The sequence below is a fragment of the Neocloeon triangulifer genome, unplaced genomic scaffold (assembly GCF_031216515.1).
Source record: "Neocloeon triangulifer isolate White Clay Creek 2 clone unplaced genomic scaffold, ASM3121651v1 ptg000001l, whole genome shotgun sequence".
NCBI lineage: Eukaryota > Metazoa > Arthropoda > Insecta > Ephemeroptera > Baetidae > Neocloeon > Neocloeon triangulifer.
The window spans coordinates 11,282,404-11,302,334 of NW_026775544.1; the positions used below are offsets into that span (position 1 = coordinate 11,282,404).

The following is a 19,931-nucleotide window of genomic DNA, read 5'->3' on the forward strand; positions in this document are numbered from 1 at the left end:
ATAAAGAAAGTATGTTTTGCTTTCTTTTTTTTTATGTGCAAGCTTGTTTGGTTTGTTTCTCATTGTCGGTTTTAATGAAATCGTGAAAAAATAAATAAAATATGAAAGCCCTAATTATTTTAAAGTTAAGCCCATTCCTGCTCATCAGAAATACAAAACCCAGTCTTATCGCCTATCTGGGCCATTTAGATGGAAAAACCAAATAGAAAAAAATCGATAACGTTTTTGCACAAGTCACTAATCCAAAAGTTAATTTTGATAATTTTGCGTGTGCAGTCTTGAAATCAACCTGCCAGCTTCAAGCTGTTGGAAAAAGTAAGAAATATTTTTGTTCAAGTATTTTATTTGAGCTGATTAATAATCAAATCAACCCTTTAGACACTATAATATTGCAAATCTTTTTAAGTCGGATTTTGAAAATCAGGACATATATTTTTATACTGAAACTACTTTTCATTTGAATTTTTATCTATACCTATATTCTTTTTCATCATCCTTTCTGTGAGTGTGCTCGAAATATAAGTTTCATTTTTATTAAAGTGTCACCGCAAAATGGAATTTACACCTCGCCGATACACTTTGATCCATCCACAATTGAAAATTGCTTAGTGTCTGATTTCATTTTCAAAATCATCCGAAAAAATAGAGATCAGCTGAAGGACAAGGAATGGATGGTAATTTGGCAGAAGCAACAAAATAACTAAGCCTAACATTTACATAAACTATTTGCACTATAATGAAGATCGACGCCAATACGGGTGCTAAAGTCTTGTTCAAAGACGTTGAGGTGGACTCGAAAAGGATTGCAAGTGGTTTGGCGCGACTCGGTTTTAAAAAGCAAGACGTACTTTTCTATGTGACCTACGAGACTGCCGTTTTGTACCTGGTGCACGTCGGAGTGTGGAGCTTGAATGGTGCTGTTCGAGGGTGCTACCAGAAAGAGTCTATTGGTACACAATTTGCTCTTTAAATAATAAAAATGCTCTCAACTAATAAAAATTACACAATCGCGTTTTGGTGCTCTACAGAGACCATAAAACTGCAAAAAAACTTTCCTTAAATGATCCAACGTATTATAATTTTTGTACAGTGAAAATATTAACGAATTAATTTCACAGAGGAATATGCTCGTCAGATAATAGAAACAAAGGCAAATTTCGTGTTGGTTGACGAAAAGACGGCAGACATCCTTGCTCAGGCTATTAAACTTGTAGACTGGCCAATAAAAGTGATAACGTTTGGCGACGTGGATTTGCCTGGATCATCTTCAGTAAAAACACTACTGGAAGATGATGGCTCTGGTATTACTATAAAAATTAACTTGATAAAAAAACATAAATATATTTTAGAATGAACTTTAAAAAATAATGATGACTAACATAACAATAAGTTGAATAGCAATTTTTATTATTAGATAAGAAAAATAAATTAATTAATAACTTAAAAATTTTCATTCAAAGCTTATCCTGCAAAAGTTGAATTTGACTGGAAAGAAGACGTGGCGTGCATCCCAAATAGTAGCGGAAGCACAGGCCTACCAAAAGGCGCTTTACACACACATTTCAATTTGATTTTAACGACTTCGCTGTTTCCGTAATGATATAGGAGGCAATAAATTTTAGCTCTCATCTAATCGATTTTCACAAAATTAGCGGGATTAAGGAATTCTCGTTGACGTTCATGACCCCCATGTCAAATCACGCCGTGGGGTGCCACATTTTTGCTGTGCACAGCGTAGTGCACGGATGCACCCTAATACATTTGGGCACATTTGAAAAGGAAAAGTACTTTGACTACATTGAAAAATTTAAGGTGTAAATATTTTGCAAAATTGTTATTTTGCTAAAATTGACCAATTTCAGCCTGAAAATGTTCTCATGTATCCGTTTGTTGCAACCTGGTTTGCGAGGAGCGACAAACTGAATTCGAGCGACCTCAGTTGCATCAAAGTCATCAGTGTCGCTGGATCTGTTCTGGACCCGACCACTGCTGAATTGTTGGCCGCAAAATTGCCTCAAATAAAATTTAACCAGGTGGTGCCTCTTGAATTAAAACAATATAAATAAATCCTCAGTGCCGAAAAAATGAAACGATTTTAAGGTGTATGGAATGACGGAATTACTGAATATTACATGCACATTGATTGGCGAGGAAACCGACGAAGAGAACAAATGCAGAAAAATTGTGTGCATCGAAAACGGAGGTAAAATAATTCACTTCTCGAAATCATTCCCGGTTCTGTATCATTTTCTTTAGATGAACTGTGCGTTTCTTCAGGGAAAATCGCTCCCACAGTGCAAGTAAAAATCGTAGACGTATCTTCCGGCGAGTGCCTTGGACCTTGCAAAAGAGGCCAAATTCTTGTCAAGTCACTCACTACAATGAAAGGGTACTTGACTAATAATTCCGACTCGGTAAAAGATAAAATATGATTTACAATTTAAATTAAAGCTGTTGATAGCCATCGCAGTCAGCAATTGATGCTGATGGCTGGCTTCACACTGGCGATATCGGCTTTTTTGATGACAAGGGAAATCTTTACATTAAAGAGCGCGTGAGCATCTTGTTCAAGTATTTTATGTTCATTGTAAGTGAAATTAATTAACATGAAAACCTATAAAAAAAATGTTGTGTGCACAGGTGTCGCCAACCGAAATCGAGGTGGTTCTGCAAAAACACCCCGACGTGATGCAAGTTGGAGTTGTAGGAGTTCCGCATCCCGAAAGCACCAGCCTTGCAACAGCCTTTGTAGTTCGAAAGCCAGGAGGCAAGTGCACCGAGCAAGAGCTTTGCCAATATGTAGCAGAGAAGCTGCCAAGCTACAAGCATTTGCATGGCGGAGTCAAATTTATTGACAAACTGCCAGAGAGCAGAGGAAATAAGCTGGACAGAGCAGCGCTGAAGAATTACGCAATAGAGGAATATAAGTATAATGGAAATTAATCAATTCCGGAATCGGGACGTATTTATTTATACGTAGAATGATTTTTATATGTAAAAAAATTAATGTAAAATGAATTTTATAAGTTCATTTATCTTTGTGTTTCTTTTTTATATTTTTCATCTTGAATAAAAAAATTATAAAATTTAATATATCATTTAAAATAAGGAACCAAAATGCTATTAATCATTTCCTATCAATAAGTGTGTATTTCAAGGGTGAAATAGGTCCTTGTAGAGCTTTGCTGACAAGTTTTACATCAGGTTGGTGCCATTCCAGTTTGAAACTCAAAAGCATCTGTAAATAATTGCAGATATAATAAAAGATTAAATACGTAAGAAAATTTCAAACCCTGGCGATTAGTGTTTCGATTTCCATATTTGCGAACCGCATTCCTGGGCATTGCCGCACTCCGTGGCCAAACGGCTTGTACACGTAAGGATGAACTTGGTGAGCTTTTTTATTGACAGGGCACTCACTGATATCCTCTCTCAACCAACGTTCAGGAATGAACTCTTTTGCTCGCGGGTAATATTCATCTTGCGAGTACAGTGTGCTGTTGAACATAAAAAGGTCCGCTTTCTGCAGTGCGATGACCACGTTATAATTAATCAAGTTACAAAAAATATATTAAATTACGTTTTTTGGTATCAGATAGTTGTCAAGCACTATATCCTTGTCCAAGCGCCTCACGTTTCCCGTTGTGACCGGTGCAAGTCTGTTTGATTTTATTTTTAATTGCCGGGTCTGCTAAGATGATCAATTTTTACCTCATCGCTTCTTTGAGGCATGCTCGCATGTACTTCATTTTGTTCAGATGAGAAGATGTAATGCTTTCATTGGGGTTGGTCGGGACTACTGATTTGACCTCTTGGTACAACTTCTCCTGAGCTTTGGGATTTTTGGCAAGGTAGTAAAGTACCATTGCAGCAGAATTGGCGGTCTGTAATTTTTAATAAAAAGCCACGCAAGTAGGAAAAAATTTATCATTACCGTGTCGACGCCAGCGAGAATTGTGTCCATGCCGAGGATGACCGCTCGCTTTTTGCTAGGTTCGCGCTTTAGAATTCTGTGTAAGAAGCTAGAGTCGGGCGTTTCGGGCGCATTTAAATCTCCAATCTTCTGCATGGCTTGCTCCACATATTTTGAAGATATTCTAAACATAAACAGTTACATGAAAATTTTATAGTAATCAGAGAGCTGATACCTCAAGATATCTTCCTCGTATTTAATAAACTCCTTCAGCTCTTTGGTGGCAATCAGCTTCCAAATGGGAAGCTTGAAATCTAATTCAAAGCTGAGGTTAAATACGTTGATGACCGCGTCAATCATTTGCTGCGCCTCGGAGTCTTTTGCCAGATTTAATTGCAAGCAACCAAGGCGCGTGTCCAACGCAATCAAAGAAATTGCTAATTTATTTTTAACATCAGTTAAAATATCAAATTAATAATTTTAAATTTTTTATTTTTACATTCAAGTGCCCATTTGTTGATTTCGTTTTTGAAATCCTCTGGCATTTCCATGTTGCTGCCTCTTAGCTGCTTGGCGCTTTATAATAAAATTGTTAATTATTTTAAACAAGAATCAAAGATTGTTACATACAGTTTGACAAAATCTTTTGAGACCTCGTCTGATTTTGGCACATACAGGTTTGCTACTTCAATCCTCATCATTGGTTGGTTAGCAACAGTTCGTGCCTGCTGCCATTTTTCACCATTCCTTTAAAAAATCTCCCATTCTAGTATAATATATTTTGTTAATTTAAAAATCGCACTCATTCACAAGTCCTTGATATCCCTCGAAGAAATCTGGCCGGACTTTATCCCTGAAGTACTTGACGCTTTCTATAACAAAACGCGTCGGCCACTGCCCTTCGTTTTTGTAAACTTCAGCAATCATATCCGGATCATAAATGAGGACCATGTCTTTTCTTCCAGGAATGTTTGATATTTTTACAATTTTTCCGTAATCAGCCAAGAGGGAGCTGCTCCACTTTGCGAAATCGGATATATCAAAACTGCCTGCAGAAAAAAATTAATATATAATTATTAGTGCAAATTAATTTTCATTATTAAATAAAAATTATTTTTCGTGGATGATATGAGGTGCTTTAAGAAAAAGTAAAGGGTTTTTAAAGTTATTTAAATTTTGAGTTTAAAATTTATTTAAAAAAAAATTATACTCTTGATTTATCCCTTGACGCTTTATCAGAAAATGCATGTTATTTCTTCTGCCCAATTGTTTTAGTTTTTCTTTTCGTTCATAATTTTTATGAAAGTATCTCAATTAGGGCAGTTTTTACCATGTGGTTTGCCAATGAGCTTTATTTGCAAATAAATTAGTCAAGTAGAATTCAGAGAGATTTTGATGCAAATTTTCATTTCAATAAGATGGTGCATCAAAAGAAAAACATTACATGCACTTTTTGCACTCCTCAAATAATATTTTGTAGATAAGCATTCCTCGAAAGATAATAATTATTGAAGATTACTTCTGACGTGCAGATAAATTGCTGAATCGGTATTGCTAACCTTAAAACTTGTAAAATAAAAAAATATATAATCATATATAATGTAAATCAGTGCGAACAATATCCTTGTCGTTATTATTTTTTCTTGGAAAAAAATTGCTAGAAAACGACCACTGTAAATAGATTTTTTTAGCCTTACATTTATTTGCTTCAAAACTTTTTACTAACAAATTTATGAAAAAGCGGCTTGGTAGAGCTATGAATTTAATAAAATTTTTGTGCCTTATTGTAAGAACACACCTATATATGGCAAAAATCTCCAGGCGTTTCCAATCAGAGGCAAGGGTTTTGGACCGGGAATCTCATCGTACGGCCTCACGGCACTGGCACTCGCATTTGGAAAAACTGCTGCTACATTTGCTCGGCCTCTTTTTGAAAGCAGAACACTTCCTCGGGCCGCGAAATTGGTAAGCAAATACCTGGCCACCATGTTCAGACACCTTGTGAAGTGAAGCGTCTCCTTGAAGAGCAACACAATCAGCTGCTCTGACTGGCAAAAAATCGCGAGCCGTCAAAAGAATTACGCAGCAGTATTATCATTTTGGCCCCACCACAAGGCACCACATTAAATGATAAAACCGGACAAAACTCTCGTTATGAGCCGATAACTTAAATTGCTCCAACAAATTTTTCCGTGTCGGCAAAAACAATTTACGTGGAATATCAAATATGAAAGAAATGAAAAAGTGGCTGTGCTTAAACTTTTAAAAATATACTCCATAACCATTTTTTACTTGTTTATTCTTCATGGAAATAGATGGTAGCGGTGTTGGACATGCCTGCTTCAAGGTCCAATAAATAAACGATTGTTCCCTTGAACTTGCTGTTATAAAATTTAAAAAAAAAAATTAGTTTGAAAAAAAAATAATTTTGAATAATAGCTTAAATGTGCCCCAGGAACGATAGGAATGGGATCAAATCAATTTTCTAAAAAGGAAGCACTTTAAATTAATATAAAGGTTTTGTATTATCATTATTTTTTTAATGGCAAAAATTTAAATGTAATTGTTACACATTTGCATTGAGGGTCGAGTTTAAAAATTAGATATTTATAAAATGTCTGGTTAGCATTGTTGCAACCATGCATTACCAAACTTTAGCATAATTCCCAAATTTTATATAAACACAACTATTAGTTTGTCTATGCAATAATATTCTCAACAAAAGTTAGCTGGAGCACGCTCTTTGGTAATCAGTTCGACGGCGCGGCACGCCTTTGAAAATCGCAAAGTTCATTGTGCACAAGGCAGCATAATTATATGTAATATTATGTCAAGGGCAACGTTTACAAGAAACAAACAAATTTATTTATTCAGAACTGTGCGTGCGCATGCGGCTCCGATCAAGAAGATATTTACAAGATATTTCTACGCATATTGTTATTTGCTAGTGCTATATGTACATAACCCATTATCAACCCATTTCTGGGTGTTGGCGATAATCAAGTTTGTTAGTCTGTTTGGTACGTCCTCTGCCATGGGTTCGTCTTGTAAGTGTGCTCTCATATTGGATAAATATTCAATTATTAAAAATATTCTTGATTCATCTACGCAATTTATATATGAATTTCTTAATTAATTTATATTAATTTTTGGATATTTTGTTATAATATTAAAAAAAATTCTTTAAATTTAGGAATTGTATCGTAATTTAATTGAACGATAATTAAAGTATTTTTATAATTATAGCAAATATTGTGAAATCAACTTTGCCAAGGATTGAAGTTCCCAAAAAGCCTCTTGTGGATTTTGTATTTGAGACCCATGAAAATTTTGATCAATATATTTTGGACAGACCATGGATTGTAAAACAAACATACTTTTGTTCCTATTTTCCAATTTTAGATGAAAATTATATGAATAGGTCGACGTGCCATCTGGGAAAAGTGTCACATTTGGTCAGGTTCGACGAGATGCTCAAACAATTGCAAGCTGGCTGAAGAAGGAAGGGTTTAAAAAGGGTGACATCCTGTTTTTTGTCACTACGGAAATGGCGCATTTATACCTAATTGAGCTAGCTGTGTGGATGTTGGGCGGCGCAGTCAAGGGCACCAGCACTCTTGAAAGCCAAGGCATTTTTTTTTAATTTGCCACACTTTTTAAATATGTATTTTATATTGGATTATTTAGAGCATTACCGATTCCAAATTGAAGAGATGCAAATCAAATTTGCACTAGTGGATGGAGAAACTTTTGAAATTGTCAAAGAAGCAGCCCAGTCGGCCAACCAAGCTAAAGTAAATTACTTTAGCATCGGCGACGTGCATTTGGAGGGAACGACCCACATTTCTGAAATGTTACGGGACGACGGCAGTGGTGAAATTTAAAATACGCATACTTTGATTCAAAAAATTTTACATATAAATTTTTAGCCTATTCTGGAAATGTGGACATTGATGTTGATAATGATATGCTCTTGATTTGCAACACCAGCGGCAGCACTGGAATGCCAAAAGGTGTTGTGCACACGAACCAATCTGTGATTGCGAATTTGATAATGATGAAGTAAATATTGATAATTATACCAGGTGAACTTGACAAAAACAATAAAATCCAACTATCTTCTCACAGGGAATTGAAATTGAAAGAGTCTATAATGGAGTTCGTAATAAACTACGGGGTTGTAAATCTCTGTCTCTCCATGTATGCTTTGCGGCACGGCCTGACCATCTACCATTTGAATAAATTCAAGGAGAGCGACTACTTGCCTGCCTTAATGACTTACAAAGTGATATTATTATAGTTTAAAAAAAGGAATAATGGATTTCAACTATTTTTAAATTTTAATTCATAGCCACGTACAATTATGTTGTACCCATATATTGCCAGTTCTTTTGCGCGTAATCCAGAGCTTGAAGCAGTGCGCAAAAGTGGATTTTTGAAGCACATGATGATCGGAGGGTGGATTCTAGACATTACGACGGCAAAACTCCTTTCGCAAAATCTTCCCCAAACTCATATTCAGCAGGTGATAAAATAGGCAAATATTCAATATAAGGCTGAATTAAAATGAAAAATGAATAACTTCAAGGTCTATGGCATGTCAGAGGTGCTGTTTGCTTTTGTAACTCATATACCAGATGGAGATGAGATGGCTTCTGTGCCAAGCGTTACAGTTGATGGTAAAGACCCATTTAGATTATTATTTGCGTAAATTATCATTAAAAACTGCAGGTCAAACATACACATCATCTGGTTCATTATTGGCAAACATGGAAGCAAAAGTATTATAAATATCTACAGTTTTAAGTTATGATTACTAGTTAATTTTAATATTTTTTTTACTTTAGATAGTGGATGTTGAAACAAAGAAGCCACAAACTACTTTTAAGGATGGAGTCCTCTACATGCGCACACCAGGGCTAATGAAGGGATATTATCAGTCCAATAACAAAGTGAATTGAAAAATAGATAATAATTTTTTTTTTAAATAAATAATGCAATTATTCAAATTTCATAGCCAAACAGAACTTCAATTGACGAGGAGAACTGGATTTGCAGTGGTGATGTTGGATTCTTTGACGACAAAGGGCAAATTTATGTCAAAGAGCGAGCTAATTTCATGTACAAATACTGGAGCTACTTGGTATTTTTAACTCTAATTTGTGGTTGACTTTCTAATATTGACCTTGAAAATATTTAATCTCAGATTTCACCAAGTGAGATTGAAAACGTTCTCCAAGAACACCCTGCGGTGAAGGCAGCAGGTGTCGTAGGGTTGCCTAACTTAGAAACGAACAATGTGACAAAAGCCTACATCGTCCTGAAGGAGGACCAACATTGCTCTCCAGAAGAGCTCAGCGCATTTGTCGCTGGCAAAATGCCATTGCACAAGCAGTTACACGCAGGTGCCAAAATCGTAGACAAATTACCGGTAAACAGAGGCGGCAAACTTGACCGAAAAGCTCTCAAAGAAATGGCTCTGAAGATATAAGCGCGATTTATTAGAATTTGCAAAAAAATTTATACAAAATCTGGAAATCTTGTTAGATAATATATTAAAATCAGAATGGTATTAGAAGTGAACTATTTTATTTGCTTTTTATAAAACCCCTTGTATTGAAAAATGAAATACAGAGCACTGATTGAGAAGGCCATACAAGTGTGTTGTAATTGAAAACGCAGCCTTATCAGCAATTTCACTCTATTTAAAAAAACTTAAATTTGCCCGGAGTATGGCCTAAACACTTGTATTGCACATTTTTTCTTTCTGAAATTCAAATGTTGATGATGTACACAGCAAACATGGTTATCGCTCGGCAATGACTTTAATTGCTGCAAATTGATGATATATGAGACGTCATGCCGTGCATAAATAGTCAGGTTTCAACATGGTGAGGAAAAAACCTTATTTCATTTACAAGTTGTGACAAAGACGTTCTAATTGAGAAGCAAAAGATGCAGAAAGGTTTGTTCTTACAATTAGTTAGAGTGCATACTGGAGGATAATTTTTTTAAATTTGCAGACTCGAACTTTTCTAACATACCAGAAATCCCATTCATGGACTTTATTTTTAAAGATTATGACAAAAAAATTAAAGATTACAAGGAGCGCCCATGGATTGTATGTTTTTAATATTTATATGTTTATTTTCAACTAATTTAAATTCTACATACGCAGGTGGATATTCCGTCTGGAAAAACTTTGAAATTTGGTCAGGTCAAAAATGATGCGATTAAAATTGCCAGTAGTCTTGCTAGAAGGGGCTTCAAGCAAGGCGACACCCTGTACTTTTTGACGTACGAAATGGCTGAACTATATTTGGTAAAAATCGGTGTTTGGTTGTTGGGCGGCGTGGTGCGAGGGTGCTATCAAAAAGAAGCCCCAGGTAATCGTCGCATTTTGTTGTTTATCCCATATTTCCGCATCAAGTGAAATGAAAAACATTGAAAAATAATTAACCTAAATAGTCTTTGAACTCATTGTCAGTTAGACTATTTGCCAGCAACTTATTGATTTTTTTCCCTCTTAACGTCCGATTTTATTTTCAAATTTAATAATTTGAACTTGATTGATAAATTATTAAAGAATAATTATTTCATATTTTCATAAAATGTAGATGTCTGTGCCAAGCAAATAAAAGAAAGCTCTGCAAAATTTGTCATGGCTGATTCGGATACTATCCAAGTAATTCGCGCTGCTTTGGAGTTGGTGAACTTTGAAGTGTGTCTCTTTAGCTTGGGAGACGAAAAAATTCAAGGCACTACCCACTTATCAACTTTGCTTAATGATGACGGCTCAGGTAAGGAGTAAGGAAATTTAGTTATACATTAACGATCTGCAAAAATCAAAATAATATGTGAGTGCATTCACATTATTATTCCATGGGTTTCAGCATATAAGGCCCCAAAAAATATTAAAGTTAAAGAGGATATGGTGGCGGTTATGAATACAAGTGGGTCGACAGGATTCCCAAAGGGTGTGGTGCACACACATTATTCTTGTATTGGGTGCATAACCTACCTTCAGTAAGTTTACGAAAATTTATAATGTATACAATTTAAATTTTTAATTCCCAAATTAACATTTTTGAAATCAAGGTTTCTTAAGATTGAGGACACTCTTTTAGAGTTCATGATTAATTATGGAATTGGGGCCTTTAGTATGATGATGTTTTATCTATGGACTGGAAAAACGGTTTACCACATTAACAAATTTGACCGATCCCAATACTTCCAACACATTTTGACGTACAAGGTCGTATTTATTTCATTTTATTATTTTGATTTCAAATAGTTCATTCATTAAATTGCAGCCAAAAAGCCTATTGCTGTATCCCTTTGTGGCCAATTGGTTTGCTCGATGTGATGATGAGCTCGCAACCCTCAAGTCGAAAGGTTTTTTGAATTTAATCACGATTGGAGGCTGGGTGCTTGATGTAGCAACAGCGGACAGTCTGACGGAGAAATTGCCAAATACGAATCTCCAGCAGGTTATTCAAATATTTCTACATCCAATTTTCCTACAATTGATTTTTTTTAATGTTTCGCAGGTGTTTGGAATGACAGAAATTCTATTTGCAACTACCACTGATTCATTCAAAAATCCCAAAAATAAGCTCGAGCGCTGCAAGAGCAAAGGTAGAATTAAATTAAATTTATAACAGAACTTATGCGATCATATCTAAAAGGGCACGAATTTACTTCCTCGGGACGTTTTCTACCAAAATACGAAGCAAAAGTAACAATGAAATCTATTATCGGAGGTTTCTATTTCACGTTTCTTGCAAAATTAATTAATACAGATTTTGGACCTGTCAACCGGCAAAGAGCTGGGGCCACATGGGGTGGGTGAGTTGTATGTTCGTGCTCCACACATCACAAGAGGATATTTGAAACCTGGCAATCAGGTGACTTTGGCTAGAATGAACTTTTTAAGCAATAAATTTTATTTTAATAAAGATCGACTCTTCATCAATTGACAAAGACGGGTGGTTTCAAACAGGAGATTTGGCCTTTTTTGATGAAAAAGGAAACGTTTATGTGAAGGACAGAGTTAAATTCACATACCGCTATAAGTATGATATTGTATGTCATACATTTTATTGATTTGAACAGGTTTTTAAAAGATTTTTTATCAAAAGGTCTCGCCATTTGAAGTCGAAGCTGTTTTGCAAAAGCACCCTGATGTTCAGGAGGCAGGTGTTGTGGGAATTTCCCATCCTGATACCAACAGCGCTACCCGAGCTCTGGTTGTTCTCAAACCTGGATGCGAGTGCAATGCAAAGGATCTATGCAAATTCGTGGCCGATAGATGTCCTGAGCACAAGCAACTGCACGCTGGAGTGCAATTTGTTAAAAGCCTTCCAGTGAACAAGGGCAACAAATTGGACAGACAGGCCCTTAAAAGTTTAGCACTTTTGAATGGGTAGTTAAGCATTACAGAGCGAATTAATTAACTATGCAGTGATAATTTTCCTTTGCTGTGTAATAGTGGTGTGCATTGTTGGATTAATAAACAATAAAAAAATTCTTCGTGTTTCCAATTTTTTTTTGCATCACATAATCTTTTTGTCTATAGCAAGCATGTTTGAGTTATGAATTAAAGATAAATTTCTTTCATCAAATTTTCATTAAAGCTCTGAAATAAATGGCTCTGAAGAAAAAAAAATGATTGATTATGAACTACCAACAAATTAAAAAAAAAATATTGTGAGATAATAGATAATATTACAATTTAAGCAAAGTTTTAAGAGAACCATTTTATTTGCTTTTTATAAGACCCCATTCTTAAAATACAGTGCACTAGTTGAGAAGGTTATACAATTATGTGCTAATTGAAAAAGCAGCCTTATCAGCAATTACTAAATTTTAAAGTCATAAACTACCCAGAATATGACCAAAACACTTAATTTGCACAGTATATTTTTTTCTGAAATGAACTCAGGAAACAAAATTATCAGTAACGACTTGACTTGCTATCAAGCATATATAGGGGAAGTCACGCTGTGCATAACATACTCATGTTCTGAAGCTGTGAGAAAAGAGCTTTAGTTTCCCTTTCACGTTCATTAAAGACGCTCAAGTTCAGAAGAATGCAGAGAGGTTTGTTCTTACGTTTAGGGTGAAAATTTCAACAAATTATAATTTGCAGACGCTAACTTTGCTAACATCCCGGAAATCCCTTTCATGGACTTCATTTTTAAAGATTATGACGAAAAAATTAAGGATTACAAAGAGCGCCCATGGATTGTACGTTAATATTTATATTTTCATTTTCAAATAATTTCAATTATATATACGTAGGTGGATATTCCGTCTGGAAAAACTTTGAAATTTGGTCAGGTCAAAAAAGACGCGATTAAAATTGCCAGCGGCCTTGCTAGAAGAGGCTTCAAGCAAGGCGACACCCTGTACTTTTTGACGTACGAAATGGCCGAACTGTATTTGGTAAAAATCGGTGTTTGGTTGTTGGGCGGCGCGGTGCGAGGGTGCTATCAAAATGAAGCCCCAGGTAATTTTCACATTTATTTTTCATCATATCTTTCTACTGCATCAGGTGAAATGAAAAACAGACCGTGAAATTTAAGAAAAATTTAATATTTTTTTCACCAGAATTTATTTTCTCGGTCTGACTCGCTGTCAGGAACACTGATTAATTTTTCACTGTGGGATTAAATCCGATTTATTTCCTAATTTAATATATTAAAATAGCACTTGAACTCGATTGATGTATTATATTATTTAAAAAAAATTTCATATTTATTTTCATAAAATGCAGACGTCTGTGCCAAGCAAATTAAAGAAAGCTCTGCAAAATTTGTCATGGCTGATTCGGATACTATCCAAGTAATTCGCGCTGCTTTGGAGTTGGTTAACTATGAAGTGTGTCTCTTGAGCTTAGGAGACGAAAAAATTAAAGGCTCTACCCACTTATCTACTTTGCTTAATGATGACGGCTCAGGTAAAGAAAATTAGTTTTTAAATTTGAAACTAAATTGAAAGTCTGCAAAAATCAAAATCATATATTATTATTATTCTTTGCGTTTCAGCATATAAGCCACCAAATAATATTAATGTAAAAGAGGATATGGTGGCGGTTATGAATACCAGTGGGTCCACAGGATCCCCAAAGGGTGTGGTGCACACACACTATTCTTGTATTGGGGGCATAACCTACCTTCAGTGAGTTTACTTAAATTAATGAAATAAAATATATATTTTTAAATTTGCATTTAAATTTTTGAAATCAAGGTTTCTTAAGACGGAGGATACTGTGCTTGAGTTCATGATTAATTATGGAATCGGGGCTTTTAGTACTATGATGTTTAATCTTTGGACTGGAAGAACGGTTTACCACATTAACAAATTCGACCGATCCCAATACTTCCAACACATTTTGACCTACAAGGTCGTAATTATTTCATTTTATTATTTTGATTTAAAAAGTTTATTGATTAAATTGTAGCCGAAAAGCCTTGTGCTGTACCCATTTGTGGCCAATTGGTTTGCTCGATGTGATGATGAGCTTGCAACCCTAAAGTCAAAAGGTTTCATAAATTTGATCACGATTGGAGGCTGGGTGCTTGATGTAGCAACAGCGGACAGTCTGACGGAGAAATTGCCAAATACAAATCTCCAGCAGGTTTTGAAATTTTTGTCTAATTTCTCCTTATTTAATTTTGTTGTAAAAAAATATCTCAGGATTATGCAATGACAGAAATTCTATTTGCAAGTGTCACTGATTCTTTCGAAAATCCAAAAAATAAACTCGAGCGCTGCAAAAGCGAAGGTATTAGTATTAAATTAAATATATAACAGAGATTTTGCAATCATATTTGACAGGGCACGAATTTACTTCCTCGGGACGTATGCTACCAAAATACGAAGCAAAAGTAACAAGGAAACTATAATTGGAGTTTTCCATTTGACATTACTTGTCAAATTATTACAGATTTTGGACCTGTCAACCGGCAAAGAGCTTGGGCCACATGGGGTGGGTGAATTGTACGTCCGTGCTTCACACATCACAAGAGGATATTTGAAACCTGGCAATCAGGTGACTTTGGCTAGAATGAATTTTTTAAGCAATAAATTTTATTTTAATAAAGATCGACTCTTCATCAATTGACAAAGACGGGTGGTTTCAAACAGGAGATTTGGCCTTTTTTGATGAAAAAGGAAACGTTTATGTGAAGGACAGAGTTAAATTCACATACCGCTATAAGTATGATATTGTATGTCATACATTTTATTGATTTGAACAAGTTTTTAAAAGATTTTTTATCAAAAGGTCTCGCCATTTGAAGTCGAAGCTGTTTTGCAACAGCACCCTGATGTTCAGGAGGCAGGTGTTGTGGGAATTTCCCATCCTGATACCAACAGCGCTACTCGAGCTCTGGTAGTTCTCAAACCTGGACGCGAGTGCAGTGCCAAGGATCTATGCAAATTCGTGGCCGACAGGTGTCCTGAGTCCAAGCAACTGCACGCTGGAGTGCAATTTGTAAAAAGCCTGCCGGTAAACAAGGGTGGAAAATTAGATAGGCAGGCCCTTAAAAGTTTAGCACTTTTGTATGGGTAGTTGAGCATTATAGAGAGCAATTATGAATTATGTTGTGCTAATTTTCTTTTTTTGCTGTAATAGGAGTATGCAATATTTAATTAATAAATATAATGAAAAAAAATCCCTTGTTATTCCATTTTTTAATATCACATAATTATTTTGTTGAATGCAAGCATGTTTGATTTATAAGTTTAAGATGGATTTCTTTAATTAAAATTGCATTAAATTTATTTATTTATTTGATTCTGTAAGACCAAATGACGTGTCGTTTTGGCCTTACAGAATCAGAGCCCAACAGTAGTTGCTGCACCTAACGACATTCAGTCCATAAAGTTATATATTTGTCAGCAGGTCAAAGTTAAATTTACATACATCGAAATAAGTATGATATTGTTAGCCTTATATTTTAATAGTTGGTGAATATATTCTAATATTTTAAGAAATTCTTCACCAAAAGCTCAGGCCGACTGTAATTGAGATGTTCAGCTAAATCACCCTGATGTGCAAGAAGAGACAGGTGTTGAGGGAATATCCCACCCTGATACCCGCAGCGCTTCTCGAGCTCTGGTTGTTATGAAATCCAGACGGGATTGCAGTGCAAAAGACCAATGCAAATAGAGAAGCTTTCCGAGCACAAGCAACTGCACGCTGGAGTTTAATTTGTCAAAATTCTGCCAGTGAACAAGGTTCAAAAATTAGATAGGCAGGCCCTTAAAAGTTTAGCTCTTTCTATATATAGTTTTGAGGAGGATAATATGTAAATAAACTGTAATTTTAATTGACCTCGATCGTATAGATGTATATAGTGTGCGTGGGACCCATCATAATACCAATAAAAAATTATACATGTTATGTATGTATCAGGCATTATTTTTTTTAAGGGACCCACTGTTGGTATGGGTTCAACCGATTTGAATAATATTTGGCACATTGGCAGCCCTTACAGCGAAGACAAATAGTTACAAAGGGATTTTGAAAATTCTCAAAATTTAATGTTTTACAGGGGCTCAAAGTTTTATTGCAATGAATACAGGCGGTAAACTTGATAAAAAATCACTATACATTTGATATTCGACTGCGTGCGTGGCTAATCAGTTGTGGTCTGAAGTGCTGTAGTTTTTCTTCGTTCCTTGAATTATTTATACTTGAATATATAAATATTTATATTTTATCTGGAATAAGGAGGAAATAAAATAAATGCCTAGAGCGCAGTATAAAATCTTTTTAGCACAATATCAAAATCTATACTATAATCTGTAATATGCCAATAATTTATTACCATATTATTAAGACTGTCAGAAAAGCAAAGTTATGGAACATAAAAACCAAAAAATGTGTGCTTCTTGTATAAGTTGTCGTTATCAGCTAATTCTCCGAACTAAAAGCCATAAACTTATACACGCCTGACCGTCATTATTTGCACCTCATTAATTTGAAATTTGCAGTTCTTTTAATTTTATTTTTGGCATTGTACATAGCAAACATTGTTATCGGTTAGGAGTTCAATTTATATATATGTATGCTTTTATATAGGGGACCCTGCTGCGCAATATTAGTTCAGTTCTTTTTTAAGGTTTGACTAAGAAGGTCTAATTCAGAAGTACAAAATGCAAAGAGGTTTGATCTTGTTTATTTTAAACGCATATTTATGTCAAAAAGCCAATTATTTGTTACAGACGCTAACCTGCATAGTATCCCTGAAATACCTTTCATGGATTTCATTTTTAAAGATTACGATGAAAGAATTAAAGACTATAAAGACCGCCCATGGATCGTAAATATTTTAAAATTATCTTTTAAATTTTCCTTCCAAATTTAATAATTAATTTTCACACAGATGGATATTCCGTCTGGAAAAACAGTGACATTCGGCCAGGTAAAAAATGACGCGATTAAAATTGCCAGCAGCCTTGCTAGAAGAGGTTTCAAGCAAGGTGACACCCTTTACTTTGTTACATATGCAATGGCCGAACTATTTTTGGTAAAAATTGGTGTTTGGTTGCTGGGCGGGGTGGTGCGAGGATGTTCACAAAGCGAATCACCTGGTTAGTATACTCTTGTGTATTATTTTTGTGTTCCTCTCATTCCCGCCAAGCTATAGTCAAAGTAGAGTAAAACTAAAATGATATAATTTAAATATGTTGATTTTTTTGCAATCTCTGCGCTCTGCTCAAATTACATGTTATAGCAAAAATATGAAATGCAATCTTGATGGTGGGGGCAAATAACGTTTTAGATATTACTTATTTTCATTTTGAATTGTTTTTTTCATATTTTAGAACTATTTCAATAATTTAATTGAATATTAAGATGATAATATCAACTTTAAACCAACTTCAACGTTATCTAATATATGTTGTAAAATTTAGATGTTCATGCGAGGCAAATAAATGAAAGTTCGGCAAAGTTTGTTTTGGTCGACTCGGATACAATACAAGTAATTAGAAATGCTTTGGAGAAGTTGGATTTTGAAGTGTGTCTTCTAAGCTTGGGAGACGAACCAATATCAGGAACTGCCCATTTATCAAATTTGCTAAGTGACGACGGCTCGGGTATCGAATTGCCAAAAATAACACATTTTAAATTTCTTACTATCGTAAAAAAGCATTTAAAAAACCTAAAGACATCAACGTTAAAGAGGATGTGGTGGTGGTCTTACATACAAGTGGGTCGACAGGTCCTCCAAAGGGTGTAGTGCACACTCACTATTCTTGTGTTGGTTTCATTGACAACTACAAGTAAGTTTTTTTAAAGAAAACTATTAGGAAATGCCTTATTTTTTTTTTTTTTTTTTTAAATGAAGGTTTCGAAGGAGCGAGAAGTCTATCTTGGCGTTCACGATTAATTACGGAGTTAGCGCCTTAGGTTGTACAATGTTTTTCTTAAAGGCTGGAAAAACATTGTATCATATTAATAAATTTGACAGATTCCAATACTTCCAACACATTCATACATACAAGGCAAGTTATTAATATTGGATTTTTGGATTTTTAATTATTACAAACACAGAATTAATTAAAATCTCAATTTACGTAGCCCAGCAGCATTTTGCTTTATCCCTTTGTGGCCAATTGGTTTGCTCAATGTGACGACGAACTCGCGACCCTAAAGTCGAAGGGTTTCTTAAATCTGATCTCGATTGGTGGCTGGGTTCTTGATCCAACAACAGCGGACAGCATTTTTGAGAAATTGCCAAACACACATCTCCAGCAGGTTTTTTCAATATTTTTTTGTCTTTAATTTCCAGCGTCATTGCTGTTTCAAATAATTTTTAGGTTTACGGAATGACAGAAATTCAAATGGCAGCTTGCACTGAGATAAGCGAGACACCAAAAAAATTGGAGCACTGCACTAATGAAGGTACAAATTTAAATAATATAAATAAATACCAATTTATAAAATTCTTAAATAAGGCCACAACTTTACTTCTTCAGGACGTTTGCAACCACACTTTGAAGGAAAAGTAATGATGAAACCATTAATTGAGCCTTAAATGTAGCCCACAGAGTAAAAAATAATTTCTAATAACCAAAAAATTGCAGGTTTTAGACCTCTTGACAGGGAAAAAATTGGGGCCTCACGAAGTTGGTGAGTTATACTTACGAACACCCCTCATTACAAAAGGATACTTAAAACCTGGCAATCAGGTGACTGTCAAAATAAGTGAATTTTTTAAATAAATATTCTTCTTAATAAGGTTGATTCCTCTCTGATTGACAAAGACGGTTGGATGAAAACAGGTGATTTATGTTTCATGGATGAAAAAGGGAACGTTTACATCAAAGATAGAGTTAAATTTACATACCGGTATAAATCGGTAATTGTAAGTCTCACATGAGCCTACATTTTTGTTCAAATTTATTTCGCTATTGCAATCAATAGATCTCGCCGATTGAAATCGAAGCTGTTCTGCAAGAGCACCCTGATGTGCAAGAGACGGGCGTTGTGGGAATTCCCGACTTAGATGCCGTTCACGTTTCGAGGGCTCTGGTTGTGTTGAAACCAGGACGAAAATGTACAGCAAAAGAGCTATGCAAATTTGTGGCTGACAGACTCCCTGAGCACAAGCAACTGCACGCTGGAGTGCACTTTGTCAAAAGTCTGCCAGTAAACAAGGGCGGAAAATTGGACAGACAGACCCTAAAAAAATTGGCCCTTTTTGATGTGGAAGTTCTTTAGAGAAGTATTTCAACAGTAATGTTTATTATATTTTTTATGCATAATGTTATAGAATTTTGGTATTATGCTAATAAATATTAGATGTAAAATTAGGCTGTAAATATCATTTGTTTTACTTTCCCATGATTCAAAATAGAAATATGTAGATAAATTTAATAAAGACATTCAATATGATATACCCTCTCGCTTATGAGTTAATTGGTTACTTGTGTAGAGGGAGGTTTTCAGCCACGCATTTGCATGACGCAGTTTGCAATTATGCCTTATAATATTGTCAGA

General features: G+C 35.0%; 6 protein-coding genes across 6 annotated transcripts; 5 read left to right on the forward strand and 1 right to left on the reverse strand.

Annotated features, from left to right (window-relative positions):
* The first annotated feature begins 259 nt into the window (after positions 1–259).
* On the forward strand, positions 260–3,252 carry LOC132198053 (uncharacterized). The gene is made up of 11 exons (XM_059621798.1): positions 260–315; positions 541–674; positions 743–950; positions 1,119–1,301; positions 1,461–1,593; positions 1,653–1,812; positions 1,863–2,033; positions 2,101–2,203; positions 2,257–2,414; positions 2,462–2,587; positions 2,641–3,252. Coding segments are annotated over exons 1-11 (1,680 nt in total). The 5' UTR covers positions 260–314; the 3' UTR covers positions 2,944–3,252.
* Positions 2,948–5,989, reverse strand: LOC132198062 (probable cytochrome P450 49a1). Its single transcript, XM_059621811.1, has 10 exons — positions 5,712–5,989; positions 4,716–4,962; positions 4,544–4,660; positions 4,413–4,489; positions 4,149–4,350; positions 3,935–4,097; positions 3,712–3,884; positions 3,581–3,659; positions 3,293–3,523; positions 2,948–3,238 (listed from the first exon to the last, which is right to left on the reverse strand). Exons 1-10 carry the CDS (start codon positions 5,899–5,901, stop codon positions 3,128–3,130), a joined length of 1,590 nt encoding a protein of 529 aa, XP_059477794.1. The 5' UTR covers positions 5,902–5,989; the 3' UTR covers positions 2,948–3,127.
* Positions 5,990–6,807: 818 nt separating this feature from the next.
* Positions 6,808–9,513, forward strand: LOC132199071 (uncharacterized). The gene is made up of 12 exons (XM_059623529.1): positions 6,808–6,960; positions 7,160–7,275; positions 7,335–7,542; positions 7,601–7,786; positions 7,843–7,975; positions 8,042–8,198; positions 8,265–8,438; positions 8,502–8,592; positions 8,645–8,694; positions 8,761–8,865; positions 8,931–9,056; positions 9,120–9,513. The coding sequence occupies exons 1-12, from the start codon at positions 6,948–6,950 to the stop codon at positions 9,402–9,404; spliced, it is 1,644 nt and encodes a 547-aa protein (XP_059479512.1). The 5' UTR covers positions 6,808–6,947; the 3' UTR covers positions 9,405–9,513.
* A 217-nt stretch (positions 9,514–9,730) lies between these two features.
* LOC132199121 (uncharacterized) lies at positions 9,731–12,444 on the forward strand. The gene is made up of 12 exons (XM_059623661.1): positions 9,731–9,878; positions 9,937–10,034; positions 10,092–10,299; positions 10,531–10,713; positions 10,807–10,939; positions 11,012–11,168; positions 11,227–11,403; positions 11,464–11,551; positions 11,602–11,651; positions 11,716–11,820; positions 11,873–11,998; positions 12,055–12,444. Exons 1-12 carry the CDS (start codon positions 9,869–9,871, stop codon positions 12,340–12,342), a joined length of 1,623 nt encoding a protein of 540 aa, XP_059479644.1. The 5' UTR covers positions 9,731–9,868; the 3' UTR covers positions 12,343–12,444.
* Positions 12,445–12,856: 412 nt separating this feature from the next.
* Positions 12,857–16,286, forward strand: LOC132199190 (uncharacterized). Its single transcript, XM_059623780.1, has 12 exons — positions 12,857–13,015; positions 13,065–13,162; positions 13,217–13,424; positions 13,692–13,874; positions 13,963–14,095; positions 14,165–14,321; positions 14,379–14,555; positions 14,615–14,702; positions 14,756–14,805; positions 14,865–14,969; positions 15,022–15,147; positions 15,204–16,286. Exons 1-12 carry the CDS (start codon positions 13,006–13,008, stop codon positions 15,489–15,491), a joined length of 1,623 nt encoding a protein of 540 aa, XP_059479763.1. The 5' UTR covers positions 12,857–13,005; the 3' UTR covers positions 15,492–16,286.
* A 724-nt stretch (positions 16,287–17,010) lies between these two features.
* Positions 17,011–19,745, forward strand: LOC132195343 (uncharacterized). Its single transcript, XM_059617285.1, has 12 exons — positions 17,011–17,090; positions 17,150–17,247; positions 17,311–17,518; positions 17,843–18,025; positions 18,079–18,211; positions 18,277–18,433; positions 18,510–18,686; positions 18,749–18,833; positions 18,887–18,936; positions 19,016–19,120; positions 19,171–19,296; positions 19,356–19,745. The coding sequence occupies exons 1-12, from the start codon at positions 17,081–17,083 to the stop codon at positions 19,650–19,652; spliced, it is 1,629 nt and encodes a 542-aa protein (XP_059473268.1). The 5' UTR covers positions 17,011–17,080; the 3' UTR covers positions 19,653–19,745.
* Positions 19,746–19,931: the final 186 nt, after the last annotated feature.